The 18013-nt window shown below is 44.9% G+C and overlaps 2 protein-coding genes across 3 annotated transcripts in view; one reads left to right on the forward strand and one right to left on the reverse strand.

The window, feature by feature from the left end:
* The window catches only part of GSAP (gamma-secretase activating protein), a 2819616-nt gene extending 2816105 nt beyond the window's left edge, over positions 1 to 3511 (forward strand). For both annotated transcript variants that reach the window (XM_069628052.1, XM_069628053.1), the window contains exon 31: positions 723 to 3511. In XM_069628052.1, the coding sequence (XP_069484153.1) occupies positions 723 to 838 (116 nt within the window). In that variant the 3' untranslated portion in view covers positions 839 to 3511. The remainder of the gene's footprint in view (positions 1 to 722) is intronic.
* Positions 2264 to 18013, reverse strand: part of CCDC146 (coiled-coil domain containing 146) — a 1748551-nt gene continuing 1732801 nt past the window's right edge. Inside the window, exon 21 of the mRNA XM_069628051.1 lies at positions 2264 to 2717. Coding sequence (XP_069484152.1) covers positions 2514 to 2717 — 204 coding nt within the window. The 3' untranslated portion in view covers positions 2264 to 2513. The remainder of the gene's footprint in view (positions 2718 to 18013) is intronic.

Raw genomic sequence — 18013 nt, forward strand, 5'->3', positions numbered from 1 at the left:
GACCACGGGGAATATTCTAAGCATGTGAATCCAAGCATTTGAATCCATGAAAGATCCAATGCTGGAGAATGTACTTTCTCATGGGTTAGCTCCTCCACCATCCAGCCCTCCACCGATTCCTCATCTCCCTGCTAGCCACCTCCTCATGACGTGATGGATAGCTTGTTCAACTTTTGCTGGTCGCAGAGCTGCTGGGTGCTATGGAAAGGGCTGAACCTGAGGTATTGGGGTGGCTGGATCCATGTATTGTGCCCTGGGGTCATGGGCATAAAGCAGAGATGCACTGTGCCCCTGGTTGTTGACATTGTTTACAAGTACAGCTGGTGCTAGATAGGTTATCTAAGACGTGGAATCAGTGGAAGGAAAGAATAATCAATCAGAAAGATCATTACCGAAAGGTAGGCAAGTTATTATTCTATGCTATGGCCAGATAGTCATGTGTGTAACAAGAAAACCTTATAACTTACCAGAAAGACTTAAACAGCCGTGAGGTTACGATGCAAAATTGCCAGTGGTTGGCACATTTGTGTATCTCTCCCACCTTTACCCTAGCCATGGCCTTGGTATGTTGGCTATTTTAACTGTGCTGCTATATATAACACCTCTGTATACATCTGCATATATTGTGATTTTTGTAAGTGCTAACTTGATTTTTAAAACTTATTTTCACTAAAGAAGGGTTCAGGTGATGTATGGTGATAGTTTGTGTTTCTTTTTTCTAGCACTAAATCCGTTTGAAGAAGATACAGTGGATTCAAAGTTTGTGGAGGAAATAGGACTGAAACAAACCAGAACGACGTTGAGTTTGTACACACATTGCTATAGTATTCCAAAATAGGCTGGATTTCACACGTTGTTACTTTTGAACCAAACAGAAGAGACAGCCTTTGAAATGTAGGACTAGCAAGCAGGATTGCACAAAGCACATTTTTAAGCATGTCGTTTGATGACATGTTCATGATGAACAGGAAGGAAACATTGTTACTTGTTACTGTCTGGCAATGACTGTTTCATATTGGGACATTCAATGCCTTCTGTTTACACGAGTGGTGGCCGTCTTTATTCCAAAATAGTGGAAGAAAGCTTGTAATTGGTCAGGTCTAGCCAACTCGCACATTTTTAAATCTTGTATTAGGCACTAATTTACAATATTATTGTGCTTTTGGGTACCTTTTGTATTTTTGTTTAATTTTACTCATCCTTGATTGCAAATTGCTTCACAAAGCATTAGACACTGTCACAAAATCTGCTAGCTTGGCATGTTTACGGCTGCTTTGTGAAGAAAATATTGTGATAAGTACTACAATTGGCACATAATGTATTTGTCTTATGCCGATCAAAGTGAAAGCCTCCTCCTACGTTGGGTTGCTGTGTTTTCAATTGAGAAAGGCTACTGTGAAATGTGCACATTCAAGGTTGCAAACTGGCCGTCTTTCCAGCTGATGGGGAAGGGTCGAACATGTATACTTGGCACTAGAAGAGGGCACGCTGTACACCATGAAAAAAAAGATGAGTTGATGTTAATTCCTAACCATTTATGACCGGACTGTTACCGTTTAAGGAAGCTTGGTGGGGTGTATTATTAACTGAATTTAAACTCCCACCTCCATATAGACTTTTCGTGCATTTTATTTTCCATGTTAAATCTGGTAATTATTTATTAGATTATATTCTTAATGGAAAAGTAAGCAAAATAGTATGACCATAATATTATCACTCTAATTGGGGAGACTAGATGTTAAGAGTAGGCTTATAGAGATACTTTTTGTGGGTTTCTTTTTGGGTGGCATTTTCGAGGAAATAGAACTTGTAAATAAACACTGTTCAAATATCAGTGGGAACATGGCCAAAGAAATCGGAATAACAAGATACAAAATCACTCAAAGGGGTGGTGTGTGGGCAGAGAAATGAGCAGTTAATCAAGAAACAGAGTAGGTAAAATGTTAGAAAGGAAAAACGTATTATTGTATTTTTATGATGCATTTGTGCCAATTATAAACATTTTCTATTCTGTATTCTAATTATTTTAATGCAATGTCCATTGAAATTTATGAAAGGATGTTACCCTTTTGCCATTTGACCATTGACACAAAAAAGTGGCACTTCACACACAGATTATGCATCATACTCTGGATTGTTTAGATGTTCACCCCATTACCTAAAACAAGCTGTCGACTAGAAACCGCGTCCACACTTGACAGATGAAAATCAACAATAGCTCAGTGTCACTAACTCACTGTACTGAATAAGCCCACAATAGTACTTTTTTTTATTAATTAAACTGTTTATTTACTCTTCAGACAAATCTTTTTCCTTTGTTTTCCATATAGTCCTTTACATCATCCAAAACAATCTTTAAAGGCATATTAATTGATACATAGAGTGCATACAGTATGTACGTGTATGGGAACTATCATTTTCTGCTTACAAATTGATTTTTCAGGAAATATGTAGTTGGGTGTGTGTAACAATTAGCAACGAAACACATGCTCAATTTAAGGACAAGACCCAGTTTAAATTTCAATTGGCTTTACAGCAGGTTTCCTTATGTGCCGTATATTTGAGCCAGGTTCACTTGGTTTGAAAGGGGCTAATCCGCCATATGGGCGTGGCAAAGGAAGTGCACTGGCATCATCTGGGATGTATGCATTTGGCCGTTGGTCGGCTGTGGTAAATACCCCATTCGGCAATAGACGCTGTTCTTCTTCTGAACTTAGCTGTGAAAAAAACAAAAATATTTATCAATGTTAATATGTTGATTTGCAAGACCCAATCTAATTAACTTCTTTTGTACCTGCCCTTCTCCTTCCCTACCCGTCCTGCCTTCAACCAGCAGCTTGCGCATTCCCTCTACAATATGGGATTGCAACTAAGCTGTTGTGCCAGTGATAATTTTCTGTGAACATTTTCTCTCATGATAACCAAGCAAGAGCCAATTGGACATGCTAAACATGACTTAAAACACAACTTTCTGGGCATCTATGCTTTAAAGGGTCAAGCACTGTCGCAGTCAGAACACTTTGCACAAGAAAGTGGCTACTATACTTGTCCATCCCCTTCTTCCGCTCAGCCCCCCAAATCTCAGGTAAATGTAAAGAATTGGTCATTAGTGATGATGGAACATTTTTCAGGCTTTGCTATCAATAAATTAGGACAGTTTTCTTATTGAGAAGTTCACTTGTAAAACTAGAGCTTGGTAATGTCAGTCATGAACAGTCAATCTAAATCTTAGTTCACATAGTGCTCTATTTTAAAACTAAAACTCCAGGGTGCACTCGGAAAGTTATCAACATTCGATTATTCATCAGATTATTGTTGAAAAGATTACAAGAGAACATTTAACACCCAGCTGTAAATGTGTATTTGTACTTTGGGCATAAACACTTTTTCCATGGACATTTCTTATTAACACTCAACAATGTGTTATATATGATGCATCTAAAGTACTTTTCTAAATGTTTAATACTAACTATTTTTGATAAACTTTAAATAAAATATATAGCATTTGTAACGTGTTGCCTACAGCCTCGGGTTTTCTCCTTGTGGTTTGTAATATGGTTCACAGTGCGCCTCAAGTAGACTAAAAGAAATGTTTCTACCAAGCTGAGAGAAATTGGGTTATGTGGTTGGTCAACGTGCAATTGCATTTATTTTCTTGCATAAACAGGCAGTTGTTATGTAAGCTAAAGGGTGAATAAGATCGACTGCATCAGTATCTATGTGATATGTACTTTTTTGTTCTGCACCTGGCAATCTGGTACTTTTAAAAACAACTAAACTTGCATGTGGAATGAGGAAAGGTGGTTTTAATGTATTCCATGTGAGAATTACTTCTAAAGTAACATTTTTAATGTATAGTGCCCTCCCAGGCATTTCTCATCTGAGATCTATTCTCCTGCCTTGCAGCGCTCTCAGAAACTTTTTCCCAGCAGAGGGCGCTGTGCATCCTGGCATTGAGTGTCTTCAAGTCGTCGGCTTCAGGAGTCGATGTGGCATCAATGCCGGTACAAATAGCGCATGCGGCTCCCCACGGGGCACTGCACATGCTATTTGTACTGGCATCGACGTCGCATCCAGTCCCGAAGCCGACGTCTCAAATACCCTCGACGCCAGGATGCACGGCACCCACTGCTGGGAAAAAGTTTGTGAGAGTGCTGCAAGGTGGGAGTGTATATCTAAGAAGAGGAATCCGTGGGAGGAACATCCATCAGAAAGAACATTCCCAGCGGTAAGTAATTTGGTCCTCCTTTGCCCCCTACTTTGGAACAAATACGAATTCCAACCCCTTAAAGGAATAGTGCACTCAAAAATATTATTGCCTTAAAAGATGGGCAATAGTCTAAAACATACTTTAAACATATTTTTAATGAAAGTTCCTATGTAAACCTTTGAGCAAACGAGGTTCAAAGCCTTTACATGGGAGCATCCATTTTGCCATTTCAGGCAGCCTCCTCAGCTCTGCCTTGGCGGCACTAAACTAGCAGCAAAAGCCCCCTACTGGTATCTTTTGCTTACTGCAGCCATGAAAGGGTCCCCTAGGGGTCCCTCGCGTTATGGAAACAAGGCAAGTCACTACACACGATAGATACCCTAGACACGAAGTTGTATTCCCAAAGCTAGGGTTTATTGCAAAGCAAATAGTCTCAGTTGGCCAACCCGGTCTCACGCCCCGCGATGTGTATCTCTAGACCTCGAGGGACGCAAGAGAGCGAATTACGTACATCAGTTACATATATACAAAATGCATATCATACAATCAGCTGTGACATGTTTAACACCCCCCTTTATTGGGTTTCTTTGAACTCGGTTTGATGATGGACACTTTCGACGAATATGACACCTTTAAATATCTATTCTAGTAACAATATGCAACCTTGCAAGTGCAGAGACATCTTTTCTTTGTTGAACAGAACACAGTGCTTCTGTTCTTGTAAGCGAGCTACATACGGGGGAAGAGTCACATTCCAGACCTTGCTATCTATGAGGTGCTATTCGTGTCCTGGGAGCCGACACGCTCAACAGGGCTCGGAAAAGGGGGGCCGTAAGAAGAGCATAATTCAAGCCTTTAGCTGCTTTATTCTAACATAATCTACCTTATAACGAGACTGGCTGGCATCTGTGAAATGATTAAATGCCCTGCAGCTCTGCTTCAAGGCTACATGTTAGGGAGAAATCTCTGTTTAGGCTGAATTTCCTAACCTAGTGAGTCCCCCAGCAGCTTTGCTGGATTTTTGGGGTTTATTTTTTTTCTCCTGCCAAGAGTGAGACTCTTTTTACCCTCACTCTTGGACATGATTTGAGTGTGTTCCTTTGACTCTAGATGTGTTTAATGGGCTATGGGGTCTTTTACTCCATAGGGCTTAATGTGTTTTTGTGATGTGTGTTACACAGCACCCTCAGTGCAGTAACACAGGGGTGTCATAGTGACCCCCCAGTGTAGACTCCATACCCTGGGACTGACTACTGTCTCCCAGGGCATTTAAAGTCACCATTGACTTTACTAGTCTTGAATTCTGAACAGAACCAGTACAAACCATCATATTGTGGACGTACTGGCTGGGGCAATTCGATTGCCCTGGGGTCTGTTAGTCGAGGGGGCACGTCTCTGCCCCCCCCTGATAGAGTTTTGGCTGGTGGCAGTGGATACTACTTTTTATATTCAACCGCGAATATTTCTCTATGGGATTTTCCCATTGTTCGAGGCTACTATCTTTATTTATTTAATTACGATAGCCTCGAACATACCGCTGGTTTATTTAATTATTATTAATTCTCCGGTTGGTATTTTTTGCCAAAACTCGGTTCTAAAATGGCGCTTGTGTTCTCTTCTGTGACTCCAACCCAAGTCGAGCCCTTTGTTCCACTTTTTGGCGGGCTTCTCCACAGAAGCCCTCCAAAGTGGTGCCTCTCTGTCTGGGGTACTTAGGAGGTGTGGAGGGGGATTTAGGCACCCTGGACTGAGTTGCCTAGGCAACTCAAGTTGCACTCCGTCCTGATTGGCCCAAGTGGTGAGCCGGCCGGCTCACCACTTAGCATGTTTGAGTGACAGCTAGGCTGAGTGAATGGGGGTTTTCTGCATAAAAGCAGGGCTTTGGGGACTGGAACTTCAGAAGTCACCACAGGACCTAAGAATCCGACGAGGGAGAAGCTGGGCCGACCTGCTATGACGACAGCACCGCTGGAGCCCTGCTGAACCATCTCACAACTTTTCCCAACGACAGAGGAGATCTCCCGCCGGAGAGTCTTCTTCCTTTGACTGGTGGGGATAACCAGTTTCACCGTCTTTTCGCTTTCCCGACGTATCTCGTGGCCGTCTTGCCCGTGCTAAGCACCCCGGCAACCGGAATACCACGTTTTACCACGACCGCAAAATAAAGGGTAATACCTTTAACCGGAAAACTCCACGGCTGGTTTCTTCCCTGGCAGTGCAACGACCTCCATCCTTCCTCCAAGTCGAGATCTTCTCTTCCAATGGACGACGCCGAGACTGGCACCCGCTGCCAGGAACAACTGCCACCGCTGGAGGATCCTTCCCACTTAAGGTACCATGTTCCGCCTGGCTTCCCTTGCCACCGACTGTACGGGGTAGATTTAGGCCCCGGCTTTCCAACCTGGGTCAGCCTGGGACACCCTGGATAAACTTTTCTGAGCCTCTGTAAACTCTTTTCGAACTCTCTGCAAGACTTTCAAAGCCTAGTGTAACTGTGTGATCTTGGGCGCATTTGTGCTCTGCTCTCTCTAAGAGTGGGCCCAGCCTATGGACTTTGGCTCACAAGTGACTTTTGCTCTTCTGCCTTGCTAAAAGTGTTCCTAAATCTTAGAGTGGTGTATCTACACATATTCTGTCTTTTTCCCTCCCTTTTTCATGAACTTATTGGAGTGCCATCTATAGTTAAGCGCTCACCTCTGTCTGGAAATAAGTGGTGTTAACTAAGACATGTCTGATAAGGAATAAGGGTTGTATATATCATAATAGTAACTGTGTTTAGAGTGTTTTACAATAAGAGTGCTGGAGTGTTTCAAACAGTGTGTTTTTAAATAAATAATTATATACTTTGATACCAAAGCTCTGGTCAGTGTTTGCTTGTGCTATTGTGTCTGAGTGCCTATTGTGTATACTTTGCATACTGCCTAACTCTTCTTGAGGGAAGTCTGACTGCTCAGCCACAGCTACCAGGTAAATCTGGGTGGTACAGACTGCTACCAAGTGGGTTTACTGCTAACACCTGTTGTCCTAAATCTTTTGCAGTGTTCCCAAAGGGAACTGCACAGGTTTCTGCCTAACACTACATTCGGGAGGGAGCCGGGCATTCCTTCCCGGAGCTGCCTACGTTGTGTTTCAACGAACTCTTGCGGCCCTGCGGCCTTGTCCTTTCACGTTCAGACAACAATGTTAACAGTCGAGCAGTTTAAGCAGAAAATGTGCTGCGAAGCAATGTGAAAAGAAAGCAATGAGCAATTTGTTAGAAAACAAAATGGTGATCCTTGTTACATCAAAATGGCTGTTCATTGGTAAAACTCGGTAACCTGTATTTCTATCGTTTCGTACATGAGACGGTTGGCCTTCGGCCACCAAAATACGATTGTTGTCAATCATGAGAGGTATCCATTTTTCTAGACTAACAAACCCTCCTTTGGCCATATGCCAAACATCTCATTCATTTATTGTATCCTCCTCTGATGACAATAAGTCTGAAGCACTGTGATGCTGTAAATGCATCAGAGGGACAGGGCCTCTGAATCCTTGTCCTTTACTGCTTTTTATCGTGTGTTCTGTCATGTTTTCTGCCCAGGAGTCCATGTGGGACTCCTGGCAGTGCAGCTCTCTCTTTTGGTTTGGTGAACAGACCCATGGGATACCCTTATGGCACCCATGGGTAGGGGTACAACCCTGTGCCCCTAGTGTATGTTTTTGGGCACCTGTGGGTGGCCCACAGAGCAGGGTTTGGGCTGGTGGCAGCTCCATGCTGAATTTGACAGGTGCTCTGGGTGTCCTCCATTTTGGGATACCCAGGCCCTGCCATTGGGATCAGTTGATTCCTGATAGGAAACAAGATGGCCCCTGTGGCCTCTTGCTTTCTATTGCCTGTTACCTTGTTTTCCCAAAGTCCTGGGAAGCCATGACTCTGTCCCTTCCCCCTGACTGGCTGTTGGGTGATAGTTCCATATATGGTGTTGGTGTGAAGGCCCAGCTAGACTGACTGGAGCCTTCCCAGTGACTGTATGTTGTGGGTACCTCCTGTGGGTGTGACCTGGGTGAATGGAGTGTGTGACCAATATACACTCCTTGTTGTGGTTGTCTGGTTTCTGGCATGAGAGACAAAGACTGAGACAGCCCTGCCCGAAACTGGCCTGAATGCAGTGTGTAGTGTTGAATGGCTGGGTACTTGTCCCAATCCACATTCCTTGTTGTGAGTGTCTGAAAGGGAGGAGTGTGGCCTGAATGCACTGTGTGCCTGATTGGCTGACTGACTGCATGAATGCCCTTCTGTATGATTGGCTGCTGAGTGTGTGCCAGCAGTGTGGATGAGAGACCGAATAGTATATCTGGGGACCTCTCACCACTGGTTCAGAGGGGTTCGGGGAACGTTCAGAAGCGTTCAGAAGCGTTCTGGAGCTGAGTCTCCACTCTAAGAGTAACTGGAACTGCTGATCCTCGACGTCCAGCTGGAAGAAGAAGACTTGCTGTTGCATTTGCTTCGACCGATCCGAAGGCTGCCGAAATCGTCGAAGACTGACCCGAGAGAGGACCTGGTAAGGCGCCCTCTTCCCGTGCTCCGAGGGACCATCGAGCACCGCTCCATCTTCGCCGAAGCGCCCTGGAAGACAGACCCTCGAAAGGCTGCCGACCCGAGACGGGACCGCTGAGGAGATCGAAGTGAAGCACCCGGACATCGCCGCCGTCGAAGTCCATTGCCGTCGACCAGGGTTCGCAGGTTTGTGTAACCGCTGGAGGCCTGTCGAAGTTGTGTTGCCCAGCCGTGGGAACCACTTGACGCCGTGCCGTCGACGACTGGAGCCGTCCGCTCCTTTGCCTAAGAACATTCGAATTGAAGGACTCCCTCGTCCGCACCGTCGACCGCTTTATCCTGCCGGAGAAAGTCGAGAACGACCAACGCGCTGAGGAGAAACCTGCCGGTGGGTTTCCCGCCACCCGAAGACCACAAAGACTCGAACGACTCGACGCCCTTGCTGGGCCTCCGTCTCCACAATCTTTGCGGTCCAGAACTATTGTCACCGAGGTGCCCCGCACGCCTCTGCCTTGCAGGACGCCGACGCTCTGACGCCGACGAGCACCGCTCAGACGAAGCTGCCGCCTCATCGACGCCGTTCTACCCTGTTTGTCGACGGACGTTCGACGCCCCGTGTCTCCTGCTTGAAAGGGAAGGCATTCAAGAAGGGCCGTCGATTCCCCGTCGCCGAACACCGAGTTCCTCGACGCTTCTCGACGATCCGTGACTCCCGCTTGAAAGGGGGTCGCTCAAGAAGGATCTGTCGACGCCTCTTCGAAGAACTCGACTCCACCAGGTACATTGGGGGGGTAAAAACATTATAGGAGGGAATAAGACTTGCAGAACAATATATGGACTGGGCTTGTGCTATATCTTTATTTTACAGGTTGCCCAGGTGGGGGGATCTCCACACAGAACTGTGTCTAGTGGTGTCATGATCTCTGCTTCCAAAAGGTCAGGGTTTTCCCAACTCCCTTGGAAGCAGATCCATAACCCAGGTTCCGAGTGCCAACCAGTCCCAATTGGGACCTTTTGGACCCAGTCCTAGCGCCAGTGGCACCAGGCTCATAAATATGCCCAGTCCCAGCGCTGGAAGCGCCGGGCTCATAATGCTTGGGTGGACTTACCTGCAGCAGACCATGCTGCTTACTTGCCTGCCAGTTGAGCCTCTGATCCTCTTCTGTTTGGAACTACTTTTCCTGTTGGGTGGGGCAGGAGCCAATCTGCTTTGCGTTATTCTGCATCCTCTGCAGCAGAACGCTCATCGTGTCTTCTGCATCTGATCCTGGGCCTAAGGAAAAAGGCTTACCATCCTGAATCCAGTCTTCAGCAACACCTATAAAGACAAGAAAGAACAGGTTAGCATTACGGTCTTCAGTGACAGCTCTTCACTTACCTGGTCCATCGGCTGTCACCAACGCCTCCCGCTGCATTCCGGCATCTGAAAGACAAAGGCTTACCTACTCTTCGTGCGCTCCGGAGGTCTTCACACTGCATTCCGGCATCTGAAAGACAAAAGCTTACCAACTCTTTGCACGCTCCGGAGGCCTTCGGCGCTGCATCCGCATCTGAAAGACAAAACAAGGTGCGTTTAAAGACATTGGGGAACTTTAATACTCACGTGCCATTACTCCTTTCCACATCTAACCCAGTGGGTATTCCGGCACCCTGCAGCCGCTCCGAACTTGTACCTGCAAAATAAAAAGACAGTTAGAGCGCATCGTGAAGCAGGCAACAAGCGCTTACTTACGTGCTTCCAGGCGCTTCTATTCATCACACGGGCTCCATCTTCAACTCGCTTCAGCCCGTCATCTGCCATCGCCGGAACCCTGCAAAACAAGAAACATCATTACTAAAGACTTTAAAGACATTAGAATTACTCGAAACTTACCGTTCGTGCAGTAAACGACGGACAGCAGTCCTCTGAAGTCAAGAGGCCTGCTCCCCTTATCCAGTGAAGAAACTGGTTACAGCACCCTGCCCGAGGCAGATGGAGAGCACGGCGTTCACTTACCTAAGGTGAGAGCGTTAACCTTTGGGGTTCTACAGGAGAAGAGAAAGGGAAGAAGAGAGAGACATTCAATAACCCAGTTCCTTAATCCCATATTTTCTATCTGCAGACATCTTACCCTTCAAGTCAGACATACAGTGCACAGAGGTCCAGCCCAAAGAGCCAGCCGTGTGTTACACATCACCTTTGCAGATACGGTATACGCCCAGTCAAGACCGGCGCCTCTACGGGAATCAGGTGAGCGTTACAAGTGGTAGGGGCCAGTATTCTGCCTATTGCTCAACCATCTTATTTTCTCTCCTCTCTCTATTGTTGGTTTCACTCTATTGATCTGTGTGACATTGTTACAGTATTGTTGATGCACTTTAATGAGATCTAATACAAAGGGTGGTACCACTTTAGAATTGTATATATTTGCCATTGTTGATTTTCCTAAGTACAAAGTGAGTTATTATGATAAGTGTACATAACCTTGAATATTGATTATATAAAGACTGTGTTCTAACCAATACAGTGTGTGGACATTCCTTTGTGGGGGCTTGGGGACTACACTGTACTTAAGAACCAGCCTGCATCACCTCCTGAGAAGCTAGGCCTTGATTGCTCGTCCATTGCTACCGTAATAGAGAATCTTGGCTGGGGTCTTCTGTGCCTCTCTTCTACCATATAGAGAGCAGAAGTACAGACACCCCCTACCGGTCTTCTTCACACGCACTTATGTCAGAATTTTGCATGCTACTATAAGCATCATCGTCTTCATAAATATCTATAGCCATTAATTCTTTCACTGTTTTCATTTCATTTGTGTCTCTGTCATCCCGGCCATAAGTTTGTTTTCTTTTTGTTATCATATGCATACATCCCTTCGTACATCCCTTAGTTACCTCAGTGCAAACTAACGGTAGGCAGTGTATGCAACAACAGCAAGTTATGAATATTCCAAACACCACTACTAATATCGCAATCAACTTCCATCCCCAAGAACGCAGTATCCCCCAAAACCAGGACTCTATACCCCAGCCCCCCTCTCCAGTAGGGAGTTAGGAGCTTAGCTCTTTATTGCTTCAAAAATCGTAGGGGAATAGTCATCTACGAATACGCAGCACGATTCGATCCCACAATCTTGCAAATTCCCCCACGATCAACTGGGATTACATTGAAAGCCATTCTATTTTGCAGCATCATTAACCTAATTCCTTTTTCTTCCAACATCATGTTAAATAGTATATCTGTCGTCGTGTTTATGGTATCTTTTAGTATTCTGGACAGCTGCCTTATGTTGTAGGAGTTCGCTATCTGGGACAAGGATGGAATGAAGGATTTTGCTACGTCCGTTGCTATCAAAACACCTTCCGCTACTCCTTTTGGTTCTAGATCTGGATAACCTGGCCATGTCTGTGTTTCTAAGAGGAACACTCCCGGGAACAGTAGACCTAGGTAACATGTACCTCCCCAGTTTCTGGGCAACCAAGGATATGCTTTCTCTCCACATATAAAATAGACTGGATCTCCCACATATACTGGTTCTATTTCCCATTTTAGTACTGCTGTATTCATGCATCCAGTAAATGTTCCTACTAAATAGGAGCCTTTCTTTTTTAGACAAAAAGGGACAGTTGTTGGGTTATAATTCACTGTGTAAGAAGGGGGAATTGCATCTTTATTCCCGTCGGTTCTTCCACAAAACATCATCACAGATGTTTTAACTGGTGGGGAAAATCTATCTTGTCTATTTTGTCATGTTATTTTTTGCGTACTTTTTGGCGTAGGTTCTGGGATCATCACTCGTGCTTTGTGGAATATGGAACAACCCACAGGCCTCATAATTATTTCCTCAAACTCATTCATGTTTGTTCTGTCTAATTGACCCATAATACTCTTGTTCCACTTCCCATAAAACATTGCACTTAAAGATGCACTGCATGCAGAACTTAATGGCAATGGTTGTACCACCCTATTCCTTTCGCCGCATGCTGCGGTAAATGGGCGCATACCCAACAATTATTTTTCTTTAGAATTGCATACGTCATATTCATCATGCGTAATAGCGTATTGTTCCCATACCCTTCTCTGTGTCTCTCTTCCATTGGGGACAAGGTATAAGTAATCACCTGAATCGGGCTTTCAGTAGTGGATATATTAACTATTGGTAAAAACATTCCCAATGGGTGTATAGACTCCACATACCATAACACCAAGGCTGTCGCTATTGGTGCTACCACACTCATAAAGCACATGATTATTGTCAAAGCCAGCATACCATTTTTTTTACCATGCGTTTTCCCTAAGTTTACAGTCTTTATAACTAACTCATTCTCAGCAGTGGTGCAGGAGGAGGCTGAAACCGGTCCCGACATTTTTCTCACCGTCCTTCTTCCTGACAAAGTTCGTCGTGGATATCTTTTTTTCGTCGCACTTGTCCGGATGTCAATAAGTTCAAAGGAATTGTCAACAGTTTAGTCTGCAAGCCCTTTGCAGCTTGGTTTGCTTATTTGTTCTAGGCAAGATCACTTATCCTCTCTCATACTGCTCAGAGGACTTCTGAACAGTTCTCTATTGCCTTTGTACCATGTGCGCCCAGCTTGTCCGCTCTGGTTCAGGACACATGTACTTTTTATGATCGCACCAAGGAGCCGCGAGTCTTGAATTGTCCGATTTGCACAATTCTCACGCTTCTCTCCTGTACACCTCTAGTTCCTTCTCCGTCCATGAGCGGAACCAGAGGTTAGCATAAACACCAAAGAACTGTGGATCACTTTGTCTTTCGAGGGCGCAAATCATATCGCCTCACTCCTGGTATTGTGTGATCCGTGAACAGTGCCGGTGCACTTCCAGATCCAGGCTTAGAGTCAGCCTGCGGCGCAATGGCAGATGCTGGTGTGCGCCACGACAGTGATGCGGATTCGGTCTTTGGCTCTGGCGCAATGGCAAGTGCTGGTGGGCGCCAAAGGGGTACACGTTTAGTATCTGACGTTATTTGCAATGCAGATTTCGTGTCGGCCAACAGTGATGTAGGTTCTGCTGGGCAGCGTTGGGGCACTCTTTGCCCTTCCCTCTTTTTGGCAATGTTTTCAGGCTTTGTTACGAGTTTCACTTCCCGCTCGGACAGATTTAGCGGCAGTGGACTGGCAGCAGTTTCTTCGTTTCTGGGACCGCTGTCTCTTTCTGGTCGTCCGGATTGGGCAAGTCTTTCAGTGAAGATGGGATCTTTTTGGCATGAGTGGCATGGATCCACGACTTCCTCCCATCCACCTGCCATTGCCGTCTGCATTGCCAGAAGCACTTGATAGGGGCCGCGCCACCTGGGTGCTAACGACGATTTTCTCTCAAAGTTCTTAAGCAGCACCCAGTTGCCTGGTTCCAGCGCATGCCCCGGACCAGTATATCTTATGGGTAGAGCATTCTGCACCTGCTGATGAATCAAACGCAATTTCTGCATTAAAAGGCCACAATAAGTGCTAAGTACAGGATGTTCCACTTCACTGAGTCGCTTTGGCTGAGGTGCGCACCAAACATTCGCCGGCCTCCCCATCACAATTTCATACGGGGAGAGCCCAGTTCTAGCCTGTACAGACGTACGCATGCACAATAGCGCTATCGGTAATGCATCCACCCAACTCAACTTGCTCCCTGCACATATCTTGCTAATTTTTTACTTCAGGCTTCCGTTGTGCCTCTCAACAAGACCGGCCGAACTCGTATGTCTCGAACTATGAAATCTCTTATCAATCTGAAGACCTGCACATATCTGTGACACCACTGCGCCCACAAAATGTGGACCATTATCTGACCATATGACACGGGGCAAGCCAAAATGGGAAAAGTATTCTTTAAGCATTAGTTTTGCCGTACTCATTGCTGTGCAGTCTTTTAAGGGATATGTCTCCACCCACTTGCTGAATGCACAGATCACCACTAAGACATATTTCAAGTTTTGGCACCTCTCCATCTCTATGAAATCAAAATGGATTACCTCAAAAGGCATAGAGGGCGGGCCAAAACTGCCTATTGGAGTCACTGTTCCCTTTCCTACATTGTGTTGTAAACACGTGACACAGTTCTGCACCAACCTCTCTGCATTCTTCTTTATGTTAACACTCTGCCATACCGTAGATAGGTGCTGTATTATTTTTTCGCACAGATGTGAGTAGGGGTGTGAGCCATTGTGACCATTGCAGTCACATAAGAATTTGGCAACATCCAGTTTTTAGTTCCCTTGTCCACCCAACAACCCTCTAAATCTAATTCAGCAGAGCCCTCTGCCCACCCTTGTATCTCATCGGCAGTGGCTTCGGCCTGCATCTCTTTCACAGTGGCAATTCCATCTTCTATCATACAGGGTACTTCCTCAGTCTGGACTGTCATCATTTTATTATTCAAATCAGTGGCAGTTTGTTTCGCAATTCTGTCTGCAAATGTGTTTCCCTCTCCCACTTTGCATGTTACCTTTTTATGTGCCTCGCATTTCACTATTGCTAGGCGTTTTGGAAACGTGAGTGCAGACAGCAATTGTACAATCAAAGGGCCATGTTGAATTCTGGCCACATGTGATGTCAAGAAACCCCTCTCAGCCCAGAGTCGACCAAAGTTATGAACCACCCCAAAAGCATACTGACTATCAGTATAGATATTCACGTTCAAATTTTCAGAAATCTCACAGGCTCTGGTCAAAGCTATTATTTCTGCGGCTTGTGTCGAGTTGTAGGGAATTCTTTTGCTTTCTACAATGCTCTCTAGGGTAGTGATAGCGTAAGCGGCAGTTGTCGTGCCATCAGGTAGTTTAAAACAAGAGCCGTCACAAAATAACTGTCCATCTGGCTCCTTTTGTGGGATGTCACTTAAATCAACTCTCCCCTTCGTTTCTTCCTCAGTAACCATTAAGCAATCATGGGGTGGTGATTCGTTGTCACCAATTTCTTTTATGGGCAGTGGCATTAATTCTGCAGGATTCAAAGCGCTACACCTCATAATTTGGATATGGGGCGCGAACAAAATAATCTCATATCTTGTCAATCTAGTGGAGGTGAGGTGTTGCGTCTGTGTCCTATTTAATAGGACATCTATGGCATGTGGCACCATCAGAATTAAAGTATGCCCCAATACCATCCCTTCCGTTTGTTTCACCGTTGCAGCAGCAGCCGCCGCTACAGATCGCAAACTTCGTGGTAGTGCGCGAGTTACAGGGTCCAGCGCAGAAGAAAAATAGCTGCACGGCCTATTTCTTCCACCTAGTTCCTGTGTCAAAACAGATAATGCACATCCTTCATTCTTGCATACAAATAATTTAAAACTTTTTCATAATTCGGCGTGCCCGAAACTGGAGCAGAACATAATGCAGTTTTCAATTGATCAAACGCTCTCTGACATTCTTCATTCCACTGCAAAGGCATCACTGTATCCTTCTTAGTTAATAGCACCATTGGCTTCACAATTCACGCAAAATTACCGATCCACTGCCGGCAATAAGAAGCCATGCCTATTATGGCTCTGACTCCTTTCTGTGTCTTTGGAATAGGCATACAAGAAATACTTTCTATGCGTTCTGGCGTTAGCCTTCTCCCTTCTTTCGAAAGTAGGTAGCCCAAATAAGCTACCTCCTTTCGATTATATTGAAACTTCTTCAAACTAGCTTTATGGCCATGTGCCGCTAGGTGTGTCAGTAGTAATACGGTGCTCTCTTTTTTTTTTTAACCATTTTTATTTTTCGATAGAGGCATAATCAATTACAGCATATAATCATCATACTTTGTTATCACAGTGCAAAAAACCAAATTTTCATTCAGGGTTAATGTCACCCGTTGTTGTGTAAATTGCCTCCAATTTTTAACTGTAAGTTATTATTCCTCCAACCTACCCACTGCCCTTTTTTTTAAATATTTTTATTTCCTTGCAGAGGTCAAGAGATTTTACTTTCAACAGATGTACAAGAATATAACTTTTTGTTAATGAGTCCGTGTCATAACTTCGTAGTCTGCTGCTATACAACAGAAATTTCCAGTTTTATCGATTCATTCTTAACTTTCTTCCTCACCCCCCATGCAGATCCTTTATCTCTGGGTTCCAGAGTCTTTTGACTTTTCCGCTGAGACATCCCCATATGAGACTCCCACTTCTTTTGTGTTCCTGACTGTCAGGAGGTATAAACGTTTTTAAGAGTCTGAGGTTTGAAGGAATAGGCTTCTCTTTTTTCGACAAAGTTTCGTCAGGGGGACCAAGTAGGCCAGATTCTCTGCAGTGTTCATTTCTTTCATACATAGGTTCTTGAATGTAGCTCTTAAATAGTTAGCTCCCCCCCCTTTACTTTTCGCCTTGTTCCCTTTTTTCCGTCGTGCTGATTCTCTCTCTTTCTTTGTTCTGGGTTGTTAGGTGATTGATATATTTCTGAGGGTCCGTGGTTTATAGAAATGGGCTTCCCTGTCTCCGACAAAGTCTCTAAAAGGGGACCATATGGACAGGTATCTCTGGTAAGTCTCTGTTCTTATGGCAGTTACCTTCTCCATTGCCATTACTCCTCATATCTTCACCCACCACCATGGCGTTGTTGGGCCCTCTAGTGTTTTCCACCTTTGTGCCAATGTCATTCGTGCTGCTGATAGTGTGTTTTTAGGGTGGATATATGCCCCGATGCCGCGTATATACCCTTTGCCTCAGCTCCCAGCAGGATCACATTAGGTGAAAGTGGTAACTCTCTGCCAGTAATGTCTTCTTTGATGTGTCCCAGTATCTCCTTCCAATAGGTAATCGCCTTGGGGCATGCCCACCACATGTGGAACAGGTCCCATCTCCCTCCACATGGTCTCCAGCAGTTTGGGGGGTATTCTGAGTTTATTTTGTGTAATCTGTGGGGGGACATGTACCATCTGTAGCATAATTTATATGAAGCTTCTTTTATTGCTGTACATTTGGAGGATCTATGAGCTCTTCTCCATATCTGGTCCCACTCTCTTTCTGTTATCGGCTCTCCCATATCTTTTCCCCAATTCTCTTTGTATCTTAGGTTGTCCGTTGGTTGTGCTCCATCGAGCAGTCTGTAAATTCTAGATATCCCTCTCCCTGGTTTCCCCTCTTGCATTGTTAGTTCCAAGCCTGTTAGGGTTCTTGTTCCCGCTCTTTTCACTGACGGATGGGAGATCCAGTGTCGTACTTGCATGTATCTGAACATTTTCCCCCAGATCGAATTTCTTTTTGCATTCTAAGAAAGAGATTGGGTCACCGTTTTGGTACATGTCCTGCAATGTCAGAGTATCTGCGCCTTTCCATCCTACCCAGA

The sequence above is a fragment of the Ambystoma mexicanum genome, chromosome 12 (assembly GCF_040938575.1).
Source record: "Ambystoma mexicanum isolate Mex_15411 chromosome 12, UKY_AmexF1_1, whole genome shotgun sequence".
Lineage (NCBI taxonomy): Eukaryota > Metazoa > Chordata > Amphibia > Caudata > Ambystomatidae > Ambystoma > Ambystoma mexicanum.